Here is a 22227-nt window from a genome sequence, read left to right on the forward strand (position 1 = left end):
TTACAATTCAATTCATATAATTCATATAATATTAAATTTTATTCTTCTACAGGTGATTTAAATTTTTTTAAAAATAATAGACCATTTAAATAAATTAATTATAAAAATCACATTTCAATAGTGTCATTAAAAATTAAAAACACCTTATTAATGATCTATAATTCTACATTTTTTTATAATCATTATGTCACTCAATCCATACACATATATATATCATCTGCTTATTTATCATTTTTTAATCAATCGTTCGAGTCAGGACTAACTCGAGCTCGACTCATGAGCCAAATCCTGAGCTCGAGCTCGGCTCGTGCCACTAAAATGAGCACGCGGGCCTTCTGCGGTCCGCCTTCCGTCTAATGCGGTTTGCACATGAAAACGCTTGTGCTTTGTCTTCTGTGAGCAGGCGTTGAGCTTTGTCTTCCGCTTGCACTTTCGTCTTCCGTGGTTCGTACGTTCCGCATTTAATCGAACAGCTTGACGAGTAATCGAGCCAAGCATCATCTGTATCGAACTCTTGCTCCATAATCCAACGAACTAGAAATTCTGCTCGAGCTTGAAACTCGATAAGCTCGACTCGCGAGCTCGTTAACAAGTCAAGCTCAAGCCAGCTCGGCTCACTTGCACCCCAAAATCACATCAATAGTATCTCTTTTTTTGAGTATTTAGACGAATCAAACACGAATCTCGTGAGAAGAATGTTTCTTCATCAACTGCCAATCCACGGGTCGATCCGCTCGATAGCATATCTCATACACCCCAATGCCCACTTACTCCATTTCTAAATTTGACTTAAAAAAGAATCACTTATTTTAATTATTTTATACAATACAAATACTTCAACATATATTAAAGATCAGTGATTCAGTCCAACCCACATACCAACAACTGGTCAATATAAAATCTCTTTATAAAGCCATATTCTAGTTCCTATTGAATGCATAGATTATGCGACCGCAATTTCAAAAGCTGATAATAATCCAATCAACAGTTCAACAAATTGAATCGTCCATTAAAGACTTATTAAAGCCCGATAGAGAAATTCTAATCTGAGTTTGAAAAACTGACAAAATTGTCCACTTCTTTTTCTTTACATTAAATCCATTCAAACTGAAAATGAAATGGATGTTGTTAATGACCACATTCCATTAATGCAGTATTCATTCATAATTCAAGAATCAGACAGTTTTCTTACTATTTTATAAAATTATTTAGAGAAAGTAAAATTAATTTAAAGTTATTATATAAAATAGTTTTTAGTACAATTTTTTTTAAGCAATGAAAAAGCAGTAGCCAAATAAAAATTCTAGTTGCGATTTGAAAAAAACAATGCAGTAAGGAAGTTGTCCCAAACGAAGCCTCAGTCTACGATAGGGTGTAAAAACAGGTTGACGAGTCGGGTTCGTGTCTAACCCGAAATTAACCACACCTAGATTCAGTCAATTTGAACTTGACTCATTTAAAAAATGGGTCAAAAATATTTGCTAGCAACCTGAATGAATTGAACCCGACTCGTAACCCGTTTTAGTTTTAAAAAAAAAATTATAACTTATTAACTATAAATTTTAAAATATTTAATAAATAATAAGAATATTATACTCACATTTAAGAAAAACTAAAGAAAAAAAGATCTTAAATGGGTCATTTTTTGGTAAAAAAAGAGTTCACGGGTCAAACTAAATTCAATCCGTTTAGTAAACGAGTCGGAAAACTCAATCCATTTATTAAACAAGTCAATCCTAACCAAATTTTTTTCTTGTCAGGTTGACGGGTTGGGTCATTTATTCACACCCCTAATCTAAGCGCTCATCATGATTATTTATTAACTACATGCATTCTAAGTTAAATTATTTTATAATTAAATGATAGGCATGCAAGCTCTCATATGATGGTTTATGTGTAATAATTAAGGTATAAAATTATTTGATGATTGGTATATATGTAAATAATTAAGGTGTAAGAACAGTATAGGAATTTAATTGGTGCCATGAAATGTATAGAGCATTTTTTGAACATTCTTAGTCTAAATTGTCATTAATTGGTGCAATGTAATATTAATTTATGTAAATTTGTTTATATGTGTTGAGGGTGTTAATGAAAAAGCTCAATTGTCATAACTTTGGGGGTTCTAATTTCCATGAGAGGAGTTCCTATCCTCCTTTCCTATATTTGTTGGCATGGTATGATGATAGACACTAAGAAAAAAGAAAATTATAGTACTTTTTGAATGGTTAATAAAAAGAACATGCTATAATATGAAATTAGCATGGAATACAACAAATTAGTTACAAAAAACTTGTACAATTTCACTTGAAAAGAGATCAAAAGGGAAAAAAATCCCAATTTTGATGTAAGATATTAAGCAAGCTTGGATGTCGATGCCACAATTTAAGTAGATTTTTGTTGTGTTTATATGGAAAATCAAATGATGCTTTGTTTGAACTTAGCAAAATCCAAAGAAAAATAATATTACAAGTTTCTTGTTTATAGGAAAAATAATTACATTTGGAGTGAATATTATAACATACCTTGAATCACCTTGGTATATTAAAATTGTTGCTAATAATTTTTTTTCAATTTAAAACTTTCAAAATAAAAGGGAAAATTATCATAGAAGAAAAATTAAAACTAGATGTATAGAAAAGAAGGAAAAATAAACATCAAACAGGCATAAGTATTGATAGAGGATTTTAATTTATACCATCTAAGAAGCTCAATTAATAACTATAGGTATTCTCCTCTTAGGTATTTTGAGTGGATCAAAATAGTAATCAATGAAAGGGTGCATCCTCTCATGATGAGGTTCAGAGTTTAACTTGGGTGAAATAGCCCAAATGAAATAAAAGTGTGTCTGATTTTGTTTTAATAATTTAGTGTATCAACTTAACTTATTGATATTGACATTGGCTTAAAGGTATAAAACATGATTAGGGTGGCTAAGAAAATTGGCATGGACAATTTAGCTTCTTGATAACTAGTCTTAGTTCATTCAAAAGAAGAGAGCTTGAAGGCACTTATGTGGATGTATATTTCAAAGAACACATCCATTCATGATAAGACTCAAAGTTCAAATGGATGAAAAATGCTCAAGAGTACAATTACATTTGACTATAGTTTAGAGGTGCAAATACATGGCCAACCTGTCGATGATTTTAAAACAAAATTTAATTTAGAGGTGTAAAACATAATATTGGTAACTCAAATACTTGTTATGTCTGGTTTGTTAGTCTAAGAATGGATAACTCAAATGAATTTGGGATCTCTTGAAAGAGAGTACCCTAAGCTATACATGATGGATGGATGTCAATGTCATGTTGTTGGGATACTCCTTATATTATCATAGTCCATATTGAATATATAGCTTAAGTAATATCATTAATGATTGATATTTTGATTTTGATTTGATTATACTATATAGTAGATGATACAATGTTATGTCCATGAGTTGCCTTAAGAAAGAAGCCATTGGCCAAACTTGAGCTATAAGTTAGAATTTAGTATGCTTTGGAGGGTGTATTTGACATGGGATCTAGCAAAACTACTTGATGATAAGAACTTATGACATAAGCTAGCCCATAGGTTGATATTTAAAATAGGGCTTAAATTTTGGAGGAATAAATATTGATTTTAAAAAAGATTGGATTTATGGCATAACTTCCTTAAAGTTTCATATTTTGTGGCTTATGTTAATGTCATCATAAATATATTTGAAGGTCTAGAATTTATAGCCCTTAAGGTAGAGGATGCTTGGATGAGAATTAAATTATTAATGATAAGGGAGATTTAAAGATGTGATTAATAATTTTGAAGATGGAAATACCAATAGATATTAAATGATCTTAACTTGATAGGCTTACTAGTTATGTGCTATCTAGCCAAACAAGTTGGGGTTTATATCTTGTTATACTACATTTATTACTTGTGTCATTTGTATTTTTATTCTACAACTTGGCAAAGTTATATCATCAATTCATTGTAATACTTATAAATTATGTTTGAGGGCAGGCTAGAGGTGGGACTTATAACTCTACAGTAATAGCAATTTAAGGTATATGTCATCATTTTGACAAGGATGAAGTCAAATGATAGTACTTTAAACTCTCATGGTGAATATACTCATTTATAAAACTTATAGACTAAAGATAGAGGGATGCTTAGTGGTGGAATTTAGACTATTGTTAATTCTTCTAATGATCATAAGATAGAACTTTATTGGCTCTATGAAAATTAATCAAATGATTTCCTATCTAGACAATCTATAGCAATTTGGATTGGGGAGATGTAAGTATACTATCAATAACTTAGTGTAGATAATAATTGAATCATGGTGAACCTAATAAATATAATATATTATATCATCCTATCTTATTATGGGCTATAATTTATATATTATATCATTCTATCTTATTATGGGCTATAATTTATTTAGTATCAATCAAATTTATTCGAACTATTCTTATAAATAGCTATAGGTTGCATTAATTAAGAAAATCACATATGTTTAGCGGAAAAGATTGTCTTTAAAGCTAACTTTGAGGTTGATTGACTTATTGGTGGCTTTATGCTCTATAGAGTGTGTCATATGGTTTGCACTCATATACTTAGCTATGTATATAGGGAGAAGAATACTTTATATAGAATTTTCTATGTCCAAATATTCAAGGAGAAGGATACTTTATCAAATTAAATTGATCGAGCATGAATTTTTGTTGAAATAACCTAAATCATATACTTATAATTGAAAATTTTATAATACAAATTGAGGGACCAAATGATTTTTTGAATCTTTGATGCTTACAATTGAAAGAAATGTCTTGATATGAGAAATCTTGTGAGCCTACTGTCACTTAACTTTGAGATCATTTAGACCGTTAAATATTGAAAGAATAATTTATGATCATAAGAATATTTACAATATGTATAATGGAGTGATTTGAGATTTTAGATAAAATTATCAAAGTACAACAAACAAATTATAAATATACATTCATTTTCTAAATAAAGTGCACCTTGGCTTGATTTTGCAAAGAACTTATTAAATATTTGATAACAGTATAGCCTTGTCCAATAATTGACGCTAGTGATTATCATCAACAATTATTGTTGCATGACTGTCATGACCATGGTTGCTTAATTGTTGTGATCTGATTGTTATCATGATCTTTCTTCTACGACTATTATCACTTAAAAGTCTGACTTGACCGATGTCAACACCTAACTGACATCATCAATTGATCATTATTTTGTGATTATCATCACTTCCTTCTCATTTCTTTAACTTTATAATTCAATCTTCTATAATTGAGAAGAACATCATCTTCTATAATAATATTTTATTTTATTTATTTATTTATAATATTTTATTATTTTTTTATCATCTTCTATAATAATATGTATATAGTAAACCATTTAAATATGGCCAATCTTATGATTTTTTTTCATTTCAAAAATTTCAAGAAAAATTTGAATATCTCTTATAATATAATTTTTATAAGTTATCTCCTTTATTCTTATAAATATTCTAACACACGAGAATTTTAAACATATAAAATAGAGTAATAAAATTAAAATATGGATAATTTATCATTTTTAAACGCATTCTATAATTTCGTGAGGCCAAATCCAAATGAGACCAGAAATTTTGACCGAGAAATAAGTTACCTCTTACCCGGTAGGACCCACAGATATCATTACAAGTCAGAGGGCCACATTTGAACGACGGTCCGGATCGATTTGAAACGGCGCCCAGGAGTCCTGTTCTGGCTGCGTTTTGTTATCCGGATCCGATCATCAATGAAGAGAATCTCATCCGACGGTACAGATCCATTTTAAACGGTACCAGCAGTCTCGTTTCCCTCTTCTAAAAGTTCTTATCACACGCTTTCTAGCTCATCCACTAGGGTTCCAGCCCTTTTCGCTCTCTCTTTCTCCCATTTCTCCCCCACACTTGCTCGTCGTCGATCTCATCAGTGGCCGCCACCACGCGATTACTCTTTGTATCTTTCTGTGATTACCGAGAGAACGTAATCACTGGTGTTCGCTAAACGCAGCACTTCGATCTTTTCGAGGTTTGTAATCTCTTTTCTTCAGCGTTGTACGATTGTGCGCTAGTTTCTTGCTAACTGTCTTTCGCACCTGGGTTTTGGCTGTTGCAGTAGAAAATGAGCTTTAGATCGGTTGATCCATGCGTGAGAAGCCTTGGGTTTTTGTGAAGGTTTGAGGTTAGTTAAAGAAATGAGAAGAGAGGAAGATTCAGGCGCTGCGCCCAACGCTGGAGGCGGTAGGAAGACTTTCTGGAGGTCGGCGTCCTGGTCTTCTTCTCGGACTGCATCAGTTCCTGATGATGTTGCAACGGGCGACACATCAGAGAACGCTTCTTCCAATGGTCAGTTTCGACGCTTCCCGCCTACTCCCCTCACGCCTAGATCTAACAGCAGTAAGGCCCGTTCCTGTCTTCCTCCTCTGCAACCCCTCTCTATTGCTCGCAGGAGCTTGGACGAGTGGCCCAAGGCCAGCTCTGACGACGTTGGGGAGTGGCTTCAGCCCCCCACGCCGAGTGGTAGAACGGAAGCAAGCAGACCCGGGGAAGGTCTGACGGTGGACTTATCATCGTTACGTTCTCAGGTTAAAAAAGATCAGATCGCCTTCTTTGATAAGGAGTGTTCCAAGGTGGCAGATCATATCTACCTTGGTGGAGATTCCGTGGCTAGGAATAGAGAGATCCTCCGCGAGAATGGTATCACCCATGTCCTCAACTGTGTCGGATTTGTTTGTGCGGAGTATTTCAAAGCCCATCTCGTGTACAAGACACTCTGGTTGCAGGATAGCCCGACCGAAGATATTACTAGTATATTGTATGATGTGTTTGATTACTTTGAGGATGTTCGGGAGCAGGGTGGGAGGGTACTGGTTCATTGCTGTCAAGGAGTATCCCGATCAACCTCGCTTGTGATAGCCTATCTCATGTGGAGGGAAGGACAGAGTTTTGATGATGCCTTCCAGTTTGTGAAAGCTGCAAGGGGTATTGCCAATCCGAACATGGGTTTTGCGTGCCAGTTGCTGCAGTGCCAGAAGAGGGTCCATGCAATTCCATTGAGCCCAAGTTCAGGACTCAGGATGTACAGAATGGCACCACATTCACCTTATGATGCCCTGCATCTGGTTCCGAAGATGCTTAATGATCCATCTCCTGCTGCTTTGGATTCAAGAGGGGCGTTCATTCTCCATGTCGCCTGCACAATTTTTGTATGGATTGGTAAGAACTGTGATATGGTAATTGAGAAGGATGCTAAAGCTGCTGCGTTTCAGGTTGTAAGATATGAGAAAGTGCCTGGGCCTATTGTCACAGTTGAAGAAGGTGAGGAACCAGCAGAATTTTGGGATGCCTTTTCTAACCCAAGATCTGGTTTAGACAGTGTTGCGAAAGTTGAAAAAGAGGAGGTTGAATCTGGAAAAAGGCCCCTTGTGGGTAAGAGGAGAGTGGAGGCATATGACGTTGATTTTGATCTTTTCTACCAAGCTATCACCGGAGGTGTTGTTCCTCCATTTCCATCATCTGGACCAGGGCAGGAAACACACCTTCCAGCAAGAGAAAGCAATTGGAGCATACTGAGACGCAAGTTTCTTTCTCGTACAATGTGCAGGGTCTTTTCAGATGCAGCAGTCATCCGAGAGGTAGATCCGTGTGTTAATAGGGTTCAGGTTTTGAATGTGGAGCCATCAACATCTCCAACTTATCTTTCTCCTAATTCATTTTCATCTGACTCAAGTGGTAGTTCAAAGTCTAGCTCCGAATCTCCGATAATATCTCCTTCAACATCTTCCTCACCCTTGTTTACACCTTCACCAGCTTCATCTAGTTTACTTAAACCAGTCATTCAACCATCTAAATCTTCACAACTTTCTCATGACCATGAACAGCCAAGAACCAATCTGCCGGCAACAATTTCACCTTCAAAGGGCTTGTCACGCTCCATTGCTGAGAGAAGGGGTAGCTTTTCTCTTTTAAAATTGCCAGTGCTGAATAAGGATGACTCATTATCATTCAGAAAGGTCTTAGGTGCTTCATCACCTACTCATCTTGAGAGTACACAGAAAATCTTTGAGCGTCAAGATTGTGACCCTACTTTAGTAGTTGATGATGCAGACACTAAAGATATGGTAGTGGAACCATCAATTTCGAAAAATATAGGTGAATTTGATGTTAAAGGTTTAAGAGGCCATGTTGATATTAAGGAGGATCATCTCCCGAGAGATGGTCCCCTGAGATCTAACTCTCTGGGTCTGCTTGATATTTTTCGAGAATCTAGAAATTCTATGGAAGCGATAGTTTTTCGCTGGCCCAACTTCGAAAAGTTGACCACATTCAGCAGAGAGAATCTTGATCCCCAAGAAGTTTTAATTTTCCTTCTTCGGAATACTAGCAAGGACAGGCTGCCATTTAGGATGGTGTACTTATGGATAGGAAGTAGCTTCAAGCAGGTTAATAGAGAGAATCAATTAAATAACGACGAAGATAAAGGGGAAGGTAATCAGATTAATTGGAACCAAGTTGGACGTAATTTTCTTGCTTTCATGGGTCTCCCCAGCGATCTTCCAATCAAGGTTTGTTTTTTGATACCTTTGCATTAGCATGCTTTGCTTGTTTTATCATGCTACGTTTTTATTTATTGTTAAGGTTCAGATAATGCATCTGTGTATATATTAGTTAATATAATTAGAAGAATCGCACTGTGTTATTTCCATGACATATTAGACTGCAAAAATGCCAAATTTCGTACTTTTCCTGGCAAGCATTCCTTGCAAGGGATTATAAGTTTCATTCTATGAGTATTATGAAGCTCTCTTGACAAGTGTTAAAGTGTAGGCTAAAATTTTTAGCATGATATTGTATTGTTGTTTTCATCATATTTAATGATGCTTCAAACTACTACTTATATGCTTATTTCTCACTCTTATAGATAATCAATAAAACAAATACTTACTTGCTTGTATGGTGATAATATATGGTACATAAATATTCTCTTATAATGGACTTGCATTCCGTAAGAAAAATTGAAGAATGAAAGTATGGACAAATGCAATCAATAAAATATGATGTGGTGAACACTGATTTCTTGTAGTGACTACCAATAAGAAAAGTTACATTGATTGAAAACATGGCTTTATATGATATTAGAGCAACGGTAGTAGATTATCTTGTTTTTTATAGTCTTTATAATTCTTACAATCATCAGTGATTTAGCATTCTGTAGTCATATATATATAAACCTTATCAATATAGGTATTGAGCCCATTGTGCAGAATCAACTTCATCATTTTACCTCGTTAGTAGACAGTTCTACATATATGTGTTTAGGATATTCATTATTCTAAACAAATGGCTCAATATAAGAAATGCCATTGAATTTTGAAGCACAAGCAAATTAATGATATGAGTAGGTCTGAAGCATCATGCAATTATATCCAAAAGTGAAATTTTCATTTGAGGGGTTGAAATTGGGTAGAAATTACTCAAAATAAATAAAAATTTATTTTCGAATTCAAATTTTCTTCTCTTTAATCATAAATGCCTCTATCCAGTCATAATACATGTTCCTCTCTTTATCCTTTCATCCCTCATTATTGTATCTTATATAAACAATATTCTAAATCATGCTTGGTTATCTTCTAATGGAACTATATGAATCTAATTACTAATTAAATCTGTCACATAATTGTATCTTAATTCATTCTCCTCTTTCTAACATATGACTATAGTATCATGCAATCATTTCCAATAGTAAGATCCACATCTAAGGGGTGGAAGTTGGGTAGAAATCACTCTGAATAAATGATGGGCTTGAAGTTGGGTAGAAGTTACTCAGAATAAATGAATGTTTATTTTCTTCTATGTAATCATAGATTTCACTATCTATTCATTGTACATGCTCCTTTCCTTATCCTTCATCTTTTTTGTTATTGTTATATTAAATGAGCTATCCTCTAAATCATGCTTGCTTATATTTTATGGGACTATGCCAATGAAATCTCTCTAATATGATTTTGTCCTAATATATTTAGGGTTATTTTGGATTTAGCTGGAATTTAATCTGGATTTAAGATAAACTACCAAATGGTTATTTGGAGATCCTGATTTTGGGGATTTACCAATTCACATTGTTCACAAGATTTAGCTTGCTTTGTTGCTTCTTGGTGATTTTTTTTGTCTTTTATCTATCTGCAATTTCCTCTTTTCTCCTATTGAGAACTAGGTTTTATCCATTGTTGTCTTCACTTGCATTATTGGTTTAATCCTTGTAGAGGTATTTTCCCTTTCTCATCCCATGCAGGTATGTGGGAATCTCCCTGTTCTTATAAGTTTTTCTCTCTTCCTTTCATGATCTTATTTGCTTAGTTCCATAGGTTTGTAGAGTTGTGGTCGATAAATCTACATGAGTATGCCATAGATCGGTGGTCAAATTGAACTTGCCTCTTCTCTCCCACCATTACAGCCTATGACATGGTTAATCGGGAGGTTAATACTTTTGCTTTTTTGTGGGTTTTCATCTCTGTTTAATCTTAACAACATACTAATGCATCAACTTTATATATTTAAATCCTAAATCTTAATCATGAAATAGATAGCCAAACAATTTATTAATATTTAGCTAGATTTAATGCTGAGCAATTTTTTGGAATTCGACGCCCCCATTTCAAATTTATGAGATTTGCTAAACCATATTTGTTGCCAAGCAAACCATGCGATATTCATCATCAATGTGTATTAATTGTTGAAACAATGTATATCTGTACATGGAGTTGTTCTTACTGGACTTACTGCCTTATATATATATATTTCCAGGGTGTTATACTTGCTAGAGTAGCTCCCCCTTCCTAATTTAAATAATCTTTATCATTAGCTTTATCTTTTTTTTTGCCGGCTGCATGGATCCTACTTCATAATTCATTTCGTAGTTTTTGACTTTTTGGAAGTCCTTTTCTATAACTTCTAGCTTTTTGTTAACTTCTATCTATTTCTTCCCTCTCATCCATTTTCTAATAATTATGTTTCCTTGTCTTATTAGTACCTTCTTCTGTTGCTCTTTTTCAGCCATTTCACAATAATTTTATCTCCTGATTTATCAATATCTTCTTCACTCAATTATACGTGCCATTATTTCTACTAAGGGCTAAATCTAAATTCTTTTATTATGATCATTTTGCTTTATGTTGGTCTTTACTTTACAATCACAGTTCTTTCTTGGCTTACACTCAAATTCATAAAAAACACAATATTTTATTGCTAATTTGTTTATTTTTCATAAGGTTTCATGATATCCTCGCATTGCATAATTTTTTGAAGGCACTCTTCCTTTTTAGTTATATTTGCATATAAGTCCTTGTCTTCTATGACTCAAACCCAAGGTACTTGAATTTTTTGTGTAGATAGTACTTGATACTCCATATTATTGTTTGATCAACAATAATTTCAATACTAGATAAAGGAAGGCTTCATGTTGTTGTTGTTGCTGCTGCAGCAGCATTAATTTCACATGCACTTAAATTACATTTGAAATAATTAATTTATGTTCAAGTAATCTTAAGTTTCTCATATTGTAACAATTTAGTATTTTTTTTTTCTTATTCTTGACTTCAAAACATTCTCATATATTCGAATTAAATCAACTGCTAATATTATACAACAAGTATATCGTGTTAACAGATTTATTCTTATATGCTTATCTTGATGTAATTTCATTAGGGTTTGGACTCCTTTTATCAACAACAAATTTCAATACTAGCCAATGATTCATCAAGTTTACCTTAATAAATATGAATTCTTTTCTCTCCATTTTTCTTACTCGGTCATGTGCCTTTTCAGTAACTTTTTTCTTGAATTATCTTAACAGAAAATTGCCCTGATTTCTATTCATTATATAAATACAAATTTAGATACGTCATAGTTAAATCCAACATAATCATGTTATTTATAATCTTAAATTTATCATGCAATTGTTCTCTATGTTCACTAAATGATAAATTTTGTTCTTTAAGCTTCTGATTTATACATCCTTGTATATTTAGTAGCAATTTTTCATCAAAATTGTCAAGCATTTCCCACTAATATTTATTTAGTACATTTCGTTCTTTGCAAATGTAGCGTATTTTAAATTATAATTTTTTTTTTCCAAATTATTGATTCAATTTAATTTTTTTTCTAAGTTTATATGTCATATTAAATGCCAGATTATTATTTTAATCCTTATGATAGTCATGTTGAAGTTGTCTAGAATCATTCTTTACTTTTTTCGTTTAAGTTACATCATATGAATATTTTATTGATTGACTTGGTGAGTATGTCTTACTTTCAGATGATGCAATGATGCGAATATTTTATTGATTGACTTGGTGAGCATGTCTTACTTTCAGATGATACGTTGATGCAAATTTAAGCTTAGATATTAATTTTCCTACTGATGTCTTAGATTTAAGGATTCTCCGACACCAATTTAGGATGATTTGCATAAATCATGCACACAAGGTTAAATTTGCAAGCCATAAGTTGGACAAAAATTGTCTATCTTAATAAAAATAAATAAATGTGAAATATTCACAACAAATTGTAAATTAATGACCAACCAAATAGAAGTTTGACATATAAACTTAGAACTGATGAAAACTACATTTCAATCATAAACTCTCATTTTCAATTAAAAATTCATATTATAATAGATTTGACTGCAAATCAATCAAGTTTTAAATTGATTACAAAATAAGTTGAACCAAAGTAATTAGGAAACAATTCATCAAATGAGATTTATGTGTCTGATGTAGCATTTCTAGCTTCTGCTGTACTTATATTGTCATTTTAGTAATGTTTAGTTTATTCCAATCACTTATATTTAATTTAAGTATACTCAATTTGCTTTTTGGTTAAGTTTAGTGGCATAGCTTATATAGTACATACAATGTAAAGAATCATTTTTTGAGTATTTAACTCACAAGGGCGGCAGTCTACATACAAGATCCTATGCTTAGAGTTGATTAAATATTTGTAGTCCTAATTTCAAAGTTCTTGTATTCTATCTAAAAACATAAGTTTTATTTTAGCATGCACAAAAATAACTTTCAGTTGGTTATGGAGCAACATAGACCGGCCCAGGTGGGGCCAGTTCAAACATACATGAGGCGGGCTAAACCACCTCCTTTACACCCCACTGCCTAAGCTAGTGGGGCCCCCTTCTTTGGGCGGCAATTAGAGAGAGAGAGAGGGCAATTTGAATTTCTTTTTTATTAGGAAGCTTTCATTAGGAAGGGAGGTATTTAAAAAGGATGAGAAGTTAGGGTTATGTTTTATGTTTTTTATTGTTGTTTCTCTTGGAGTTTTCTTGGCGGCTTTGGACTCTAGGCTTCTCGTCTAGAGATTGGAGAGAACGATCCTCCTCTCGAATTGAGGATCAATTGTATCTTTGTTTCGTCTTGCTTCACTTTGATTTCTATAAATTTATCTACTGATTTTGGGTTGCTTGCGAACTCAAGTATTCTAATTAGGGTTACTTGTGAACTCAAGTATTTCCTATCACATTTCCTGGTGTGGTGCCAGGATCACATATATTAATAGCCTAATTCTAACTATAGTGTGAAACCTAGAATATAAGAAAGTAATCCAACTAAATATGAGTTGAATCCGTCTATAAAAGAAAGCCAGTGAAGCACATAAAAGACATAGCAACAATCTTTCAAATCAATGATTGGACATAAACAAGGCAGGGACTATGTGAAACCATAATAGTGATCTTCCAACTCAATGGTTGGACAAGAACATGGAATCATACATGTGTTGAAGCAAGAAATTAAAAACAATTGAACTAGAAAACAAAGGATAGCTGAACAATCCACGAATTGAAGGAAATCCAATTGAATCCCAGATAAATCCCCCACCTAAAAGAAAGGTAGTGAGGCTGTTATGCCCGGTTCTTCTGAACCGAACCCAACAGGAGTGCTGGGTGGTTCTAGCGAGGGGGGTTTGGCCCCCCTGTGTGGCCCAAGAAGGATTTAATTCAATATATTAGAAGAGAAATAGAGGGAGAGATTTAGGAAGGTTTTAATGATAATTGGGAGTAAATTATTTAGGGAAAGAGTTCAAAATTAAGAGGGAATTAATTAAGGAAAGGACGTTGATTTTTGAGGGAAGTAGAGGAGCCTATTTAAGGCTAACTATGTATTATTTTCACATTATGAATTGTTATTTATGTTGTGGCTTTTCTTTGAGAGTTTCCTAGCGGCATCTAGGGTTTGTGGGAGAGCCGATCTATCTCTCGAATAGTAGATCAATTGTATCTTTCATTGTTGTTGAAGTTTTAATCAAAATCAGCCATAATATTTATGCTCTAGCAATTTCTTCTTCTTTATTTTGCTATTTCACTTCCAAATCGCATCAGAGGCATATGAAAATCATAACAACAATATTCAAAATCAATGATTTGACACAAGCAAGTCATTGAGAATGTGAAAACACGACAATAATTTTTCAAATCAACAATTGGACAAGAGCATGGCATTATACATGTATTGAAGCAGAAAATTGAAAACAATTAAACTAGGGAATTTGCTGTTTGTTTTATCAAATCAACTTTTATTCTAAGCGGTACACCAAAAATGATCAAGATGGTCAAAACGTTAAACAATACATCCTATTGTTATAGACATATTGCATCAAACTAAACTAAAAATGCTATTAATGCTACTCTAAAACTCATAATAATAATGTCCTCTCCATAGAAGCCACATTTCCTATTTTTAATGAGTATGAGCCTTTGGATTTCCATATAATTTGTTAGGCTTGGGAAAATTTTACTACAACGAATTGAGCATTTTATATTTATCATATAAATATTGCATAATTGTTGTGCTGTTTATGAAGCAGTCCATGAATTATCACAAACATGTATGCCATGCCAGTGCTTAAGCTAACTTCAGGAAAAAAAAAGATGGATATAAATATTAAGTAAAATGTTGGATGTGAATTTACAAGGAGATGAAAAGAGAAAAGAATCTGAGGCATATTATGAAATAAAGTTGAATCACATGCATTTAGGATTGAACTAAAGTATCTTTTAAAATTTTCAATTTATAAATATTTTTCCTAATGTGCTAATATCATTTTATATGATCATTTTTTTTGCAGTAATTTCTTAATTATCTTTATAAGAAATTTTTTAGGATTCAGATCTACGATGAACTTCTCACTCTGGTTGAATTCTCCACATCTCTTGTTTACAGAAACAATAAACCTATAATTGTTATAGTTAACAACCAATTTCATGTGAATATCTTCGTACAAACCTTGCAAATGATGATATAGAGCTGATAATGAAAATACTAAATTATTAGTATGCATCTTAAGAGATATTAATAAATATTTCTAATTAACAATTATAGAGTTAGATAATAAAGAAAAGCTAAATCTGACAAAACACTCATATGTGATATGCTTATTTAGATAAACATTTTTTTCCTTTGAATTAAAACTAATTGATATCACTTGAATATTAATTGTGATGGTTTATATACTTTTAGATTTGACTTGATAGATGGCATTTTGAATGCCATGTTTCTTTTAATGCAGTCTTCATTTATTTTTATTTTTTGAAATGTTGACACAATTTCACTTTTCCTGTAAGGATATTCTTATGAATTTGTGAGTCAAGAAATTAATAATACCGATTTAAATCAATTTTAGTTTAATTTATAGAAATGATTATTTTAGAAATTTATTAGGAGTTTAAGCATAAGAATTTCCATTTGATTTATTAATTCTGTAGCCATTATTGATTCAAGTTCACAGTTATTAGAGTCAATGTCTATTAAAATCTTGGCTTATTTTAAAAAAAATGTTCTATTAAAATAGGTTCACAATCTAGATTAGTTTCAATCTCTATTCAAAGTTTAGGTTCATGCACGATCTTATGTTTATGTTCAAATTCAAATTCAATTTATAATTAATTTTTTAGGTTTTGAACTGGTCTTATGCTCAATTTAAATTTCAAACTCAAATTTTGACTGTCGCTTAAGTTCAAGCTCATGAGCAAGTTGTGTAGCAGGCACAAGTTCTAGTTAAACAAGATCAGATATGGACTCATATTGTAATTGCAAGTTATCTTCTGCATTTAGTACATCATTACAAAAGTATTTATGAACTTTATTTTCTTTGATAAAATTGGAGTTGACTGTGCGGAATTTTGACCATACATGATTCTTATATTAGTGTATGTTTGATAGATTTTAGAGATTGTAATACTTTTTCTTCTTTAGAGACATTAGACATAAGTGCAGTATGACTATCAGAATGATTGTAATATTCCTTAATGCTGCTTTGGATAAAATCTATTTGTCAAAATATATAATGGTAACAAAATAATCAAATGACAAATAATGTATGGCTATATGACTTTGTAAACCTTGTATAATATTCATTTACTCCATTATCTCTTCATTTGCAATTTTAAATTTATCAACCTGTTGGCCATTATATTCACTTATTTTACTTTTATGTTTCATATCAACCCATATAGACTTTGCAGTAACGCTTCACCAATAATATTGACCATGTCCTACTAACTTTGATTTAATAACTTCAATGCTTTAGGAATCAGATAAATTATAAAATTCATTTTTTTCCTCCAAACTATTGATCTAGTAAAAAAAACATTTCTAAAATTATTCGTCCTATCAAATATAAGAGCATAATTTTTAACTTCATGATGACCATGTTGTTGTCACCTAGAACCCCAACCCACTCGATTTTGTTTATGTTGCACTTTTTTTTTTGTTAATTAACCTAGTTAATATGTTGTCTTTTTAGTTGACATGAGTATACTATCATAAACAATGATACCAAATATATATATATATATTTTTTAATTTTTTAATGATACCAAATATAATGTAGAATGCTTAGGCTATAGGTAGGGTTTCTCTTATGCAATGTCAAGACGGGATGCATGAAAACACAAAAAGACTACACTTCACAGTCCAATCTTTAGGTACAAGCTTTATTCCTTTTGATGTAAATTGTAAAATACATAAAACATGTTTCCATCTACTATTCTAAAGATCGTAGAAAATTGAAATTATGCAAGAATATGAGATTCAACAAAAACCCATGAGTAAGTTTCACACCTTTTGTGAATATGACCAAATTTCAATTACAAATACAAAATCAATCACAATTGAAAAAAGATAAAGAATGAAAATCACCAAAGAAGATCCAAGTGCTTCGGCAGCACAAGCATAACCTAGAAAGTTCTCTCTGAAATTGTCATCACCACTAGCAATGTATTTGAAGATTTCACGTCCAACAAGAAACGTAGGTTTGATAGGAAATTCAAATTTTATGATACAATTAGATATACTCATGAATGATCCAACTTTTGTAGTTTCTTAATGTCCCAAAATCTGATAAAAAAAAACTTGTCATTATTACGAAAACCTTAGATTCGAGTTAAAAACAGTATTTACCTTTTTAATTTATTATAGGGTTAATAAGGTTAATGAATTTGTTTCTTATCAATAAATTAAATGTTTTTAAGCTTTATAAATTATGAATGTTAGTAGGTATAAAGAATTTGAATGGTGATTATATTGAAAATCTAAGCCTACAATATTAAGCATATGCGTGACATTAGATGCAATTACCCATTCTACTGTTATGTGGACTATTCTGCAGTAATTTTCTCTCTGCTGTGCTCTTGTATACTTATTAGGGAAATTTACATACATACCACTTCATAACATCCTATTTACACGTCTAACACCTAAAACTTTAATATTACATGCATACCATCCTATATTATTTTAATATCAAATATACCACTCATATATTTCATTTCTACCACTCATATTTGATATGAAAATGAACTATTAGTGGTATATATATGTAATATTAAAGTTTCAGATGATAAATATATAAATAGAATAGTATAAGATGTACCGTATGTAAATCTCCCTACTTATGGATTTGGTTATTTAATCATTTTTCTTGTCACCTAAAGCAGAGGCAGAATTTTACAGTCAATTTTTATGTCAGCAGGTTTTTGAGGGACAAGATCCAGACAAATTTGTAGAAATGCTGAATCCTACTTAATTCTGTATGCAACAAAACTTAACCAATTTGAGCTATACCGTCTTATACTTCAACGGCCATTTATGCTGTAGAATTCTGTTAATGCATTGATCGGATAGTGTAGACCAGCAAAGGGTGAAGAGGTACTATCTTGTATTCCGTTTATCTTACACTGCACTGTGATACCCTTTATTACTAATTTGCCCCTTTTTTATTTTGTTTTCCTGTGCCAGGAGGCTTGCCAGAAATTTGCACAGTGGTTGTTCCAGTTGTACAGTGCCCACTCCCCTGTAAGCGCAATTTATTGGAAAAAAAAAACTTGGTTCATTTTTTTCTCTCCTGATAGCTTCTGTACATTGTCGTGGGACTCCTTATTAGCCCGTTTATCCCGTTAATGAACTGATATTTCATTACTAATGCATCCAGCATTGCTCATTTTACTGTTTTTTTTTTTTTTTCATTTTTTTTACTCGAATGGTGAGCTTAATAGAGAAAGAATAGCTTGCACTGATGTGTGTGAGTCTTATTTGAGATTCTGAATGATGAAATATCTGGAAGGTTCCATGATCATTCTCTTCAGAGTCAAACGTAGTTTAATTTTAGCTATACTTTCTAAGGTGAGGAATTTGAATTCTGGAGGTGATGTTGCTCCATTACTGCTCTCAAAAGTTCTTAATTTGAATAATTTTTAGTAATATGATGGCTGATATTTCTTCGTATGAAGTTTGAGAATAATGTAGCTGTTTTAATTGGTTTGACCATGATCAGTAAATTGCCCTTCCTAGTTTTATTTGACGTATATTGATGAATCCATCATCATTCTCTTCAAATCGGATAATCTGTCACTGCTTTATTAAAAAAATTTAGAACAATTTGACACTTTGTTGAATGCATACACATTTAAATTGGTGCTGCATCAACTACGTAGGTTGCCACTTCAGATTTGTGTTTGATTCTTTGTGTTTTCTCAAGCTTAGAAATAAGATATTTCATACAGACTTTCCTTATAATTAAGGCAGTTTGCCCGATAACAAAATAGAGGTAGACCTAAAAATATTTGGTTTGAAAGAGTTAGAAATGATTTTTTTTTTATTAGATTTAAATTAGAATTTAATTTGTAATAGGACAATGATGAAAATGGATTCATGTAGGTGATCCTACTTAATAGGATAAATATTTGATATTATTATTATTGTTGTCGTCGTCATCATCATCTGATAAAAAAAGTATTTCACTTGGATGAGCTATTTTATCTAATTGTTTTATTTTAAGGTAAAATATTTGTGTTTGAAATGAATCATCTCATTCAATTTTGGATGTATTGAAAAATTGTAGATTTGATTGTTTTTTAAACATGGTAAATTTTCTATCATTGCCGCTATGGCTGTTAACTTGGGGTCATGGGTCGGATTTAGGTCGAACTCGGAATTGACTTGACACTAATTGACTCAACTTGACCCGTTTGCAAATGAGTAAGGTCTTTTAACCTAGACCTGACACATGGGTTACCGTGTTGACTCAAATTGACTTGAGGACATGTTCTTGGCGTTGGTATCGAACGATTAGCTTAAGCGCAGAGCAGCGTTGGCCGCGACAACATCATCAACGTGATGTGACTCATGCGAAGAGACATGCCACGCGGGTAGAAGTGGTCAATCCATGCAGACACGATACGACACGGTTAGCGTGTGTCATTCGCGGGTCAACTTGAACTCGATCCGATTTTTGAAACGGGTCGATTTGGTGAACCCAAACCCAACTCATTTCTCAAATAGGTTGACCATAACCAGAAATTTTTAATTCGGATTTGAGTCGGGTTTTCATTTGTGTCAAATATTGACATTCCTAATTGCCGCCATAAGCTAATGCTAGCTGTGGCCGATCATCGCCAACATTGGTTTTATTTCGCAGTTGCACTTGCCTGGATGATATTACAGTTATAAAAAAAAATGTAGTGTTAAGTAGAGCGACTAATGATGGTTCTAATCTATTTTATTTATTTATTCGATTGATGATCGTAGCTTCTATTTAGTGTTAAATGAATGTGTGAATAACTAGCACGTATAAGATGCAAACGACTAATAAATCATAGGGCTGATCACATGAATTCACAATTTCATTTATTATATCAAGTACTATATGAAATATTAATTCTATTTAAAAAATATTTTGAATAATGTTTACACTTTATGTTAGATATATTTTTCCTAATTTTTTTGGCATTAAATTTATCAAGTTTAACGAATGTATTTCATTACTGATTAAATCATTATCTATTTTTCAATTATTTTAGTTTTAATAGCTGTCGCTCTATTCATTTTTCTAATATAATTATTATTTAATTTATCATTTTTAAATTTGTGTTATTGTCGTCTTAATATTTTCATTTTTATTATATTTAATTATTATTGATTTTCTTATAACCAATATTTAGCTTTAAATAATTATTCTATTATAATTAAAAGTTCTTTAATCACTTAGCATCTATTTTTAATATTAGATAGTGTTTCATCATCATATTTTTAATGACTTTACTTTAAATATAAATTAACTTAATTCATATAGTATTTAATTTATGTTTTATCAAAATTAATGGACTTATTTATTTCATCTACGATATCTCTAAGGTTTTGTTTGCGATAATTTTTTTATTGCTTTTTAAAATAATATTTTACCATAACATTTTTTAATTTAAAAAATTTGTACTAAAATGTAGCTTTAAATTTGTACCAAATGGAGTAAAAGCTTTATAGAGCCTCAAATGATAAATGTTTTCCTACCCCCTTCATCTTAATGAGTTATAAGGCTCCCAACTTTATGAAAATAAAGTATATTGTGATAGTTGAGTTATATGTGTTTTATTTAGGAGTAAAATATGATATTGTTTGCCAAAAGAATTACACTTTAGCTTACATAAAATAGTGTGACATTCTTTTAATTAATTGGTCTACTTAAAAAATCTTCTAAGGGAATTTCTCATTTTCTTCAGTAATATTTATATATTGATTGTATGTTGTTGATAAGGCGACTTTCTTCTATAATTATAACACCCATCTCATTTTTAGTGGCGCAAATAGTATATACGTAAATAGTGATACTTATTATGTTGGGTCTCTGGCTTCATTTGGGACGGCTTTCTTTTTATTTAAAGTAGTTTTTTTGTAATTTTTTTTATTTCGTTCAAAAAACTATTTTAAGAAAAAAGTAAAAAGTTGTCTCAATCAAAACCTCAATCTTAGGCTTCGTTTGGGGTAGCTTTCTTACTGTTTCTTAAAACAACTTTGTAGTACAAAAAATAAATTTTTTGTACTAAAAAGTTGTTTTAAAAAAGCAATAAAAAAAGGTCGTCCTAAACGAAGTCTTAATTGAAATCAATGCAACTCTATATCTTTTAAGTTATTCCATTTAGACTTAGGAGAATAGTTGATTGCACTTTTATGATAGTGTAAGATCTATTTCAGTGTTCTTCTCTTATATAAGATATTTATCTATTGTATACTCATATTGCTTTGTATAATATCTAATATTATATAGATCATTACATACTTAAATGATTGACCTCTTGAAACATAGGACATTTTAGCTATGTGCTTCTTTTCATTTTAGGTTTTTTTTTTTTTTAATTATTTATTTCTTAGGCAATCTAAAGAGGCTATTGAGTTGCATAAATATAATCTCCGTCTTTATTATCTCATTGAACCTATTTAAAAACTTCTTAATATATTATTGTTGTGAAAGACTTAAAATATCTTTAGCCTTATTATGCAATATAATCATTTAAATAATCTTATTAGAAAACTAATCTTTTTAAAATATTTCTTCACTTTGATTTCGCTTTTGATAACTCCAATTAATTATAATTTGGAGTGTGATTTTCTTTGGTGTCAATGTTACTTATTCCTATGTAATTTAAATTCATTGCATATAATATTTCTACTTATAATAATTCTTTTTTCTCTGCTATCAAAAAATATATAACTCATCTATATCATATTCAATTAAGTGGCAATTAGATGTTTGGTTAGTCTTGTCTCTAATAATTTGATTAATAGAAAACTATGATAAGTGGTTAAAAACCTTCAAAAATGACCAACATACCTTATTATTTATCCAAGCTTCTTCAA

The 22227-nt window shown here is 31.6% G+C and overlaps 1 protein-coding gene across 3 annotated transcripts; it reads left to right on the plus strand.

The window, feature by feature from the left end:
• Positions 1-5868: 5868 nt before the first annotated feature.
• LOC110105949 (protein-tyrosine-phosphatase MKP1) lies at positions 5869-18538 on the plus strand. Of its 3 annotated transcripts, none has more exons than XR_002304191.2 (4): positions 5869-6065; positions 6156-8601; positions 18071-18246; positions 18337-18538. XR_002304191.2 is itself a non-coding variant. In XM_020835649.2 (4 exons), exons 2-3 carry the CDS (start codon positions 6232-6234, stop codon positions 12360-12362), a joined length of 2382 nt encoding a protein of 793 aa, XP_020691308.1. In that variant the 5' UTR covers positions 5869-6065; positions 6153-6231; the 3' UTR covers positions 12363-12387; positions 18071-18195. The 3 variants fall into 3 exon arrangements, 1 of the variants encoding a protein (XP_020691308.1); XM_020835649.2 differs by lacking the exon at positions 18337-18538 and adding an exon at positions 12351-12387 and having other exon boundaries at positions 6153-8601; positions 18071-18195; XR_002304190.2 differs by having other exon boundaries at positions 5870-6065; positions 6153-8601.
• The last annotated feature ends 3689 nt before the right edge of the window (positions 18539-22227 follow it).

The sequence above is a fragment of the Dendrobium catenatum genome, unplaced genomic scaffold, assembly GCF_001605985.2.
Source record: "Dendrobium catenatum unplaced genomic scaffold, ASM160598v2 fragScaff_scaffold_754, whole genome shotgun sequence".
Taxonomy (NCBI): Eukaryota; Viridiplantae; Streptophyta; class Magnoliopsida; order Asparagales; family Orchidaceae; genus Dendrobium; species Dendrobium catenatum.

What these genes read in the sequence shown, in the direction of transcription:
- LOC110105949 (XM_020835649.2), top strand. Translation starts at nt 6,232, where the DNA reads ATGAGAAGAGAGGAAGATTCAGGCGCTGCGCCCAACGCTGGAGGCGGT.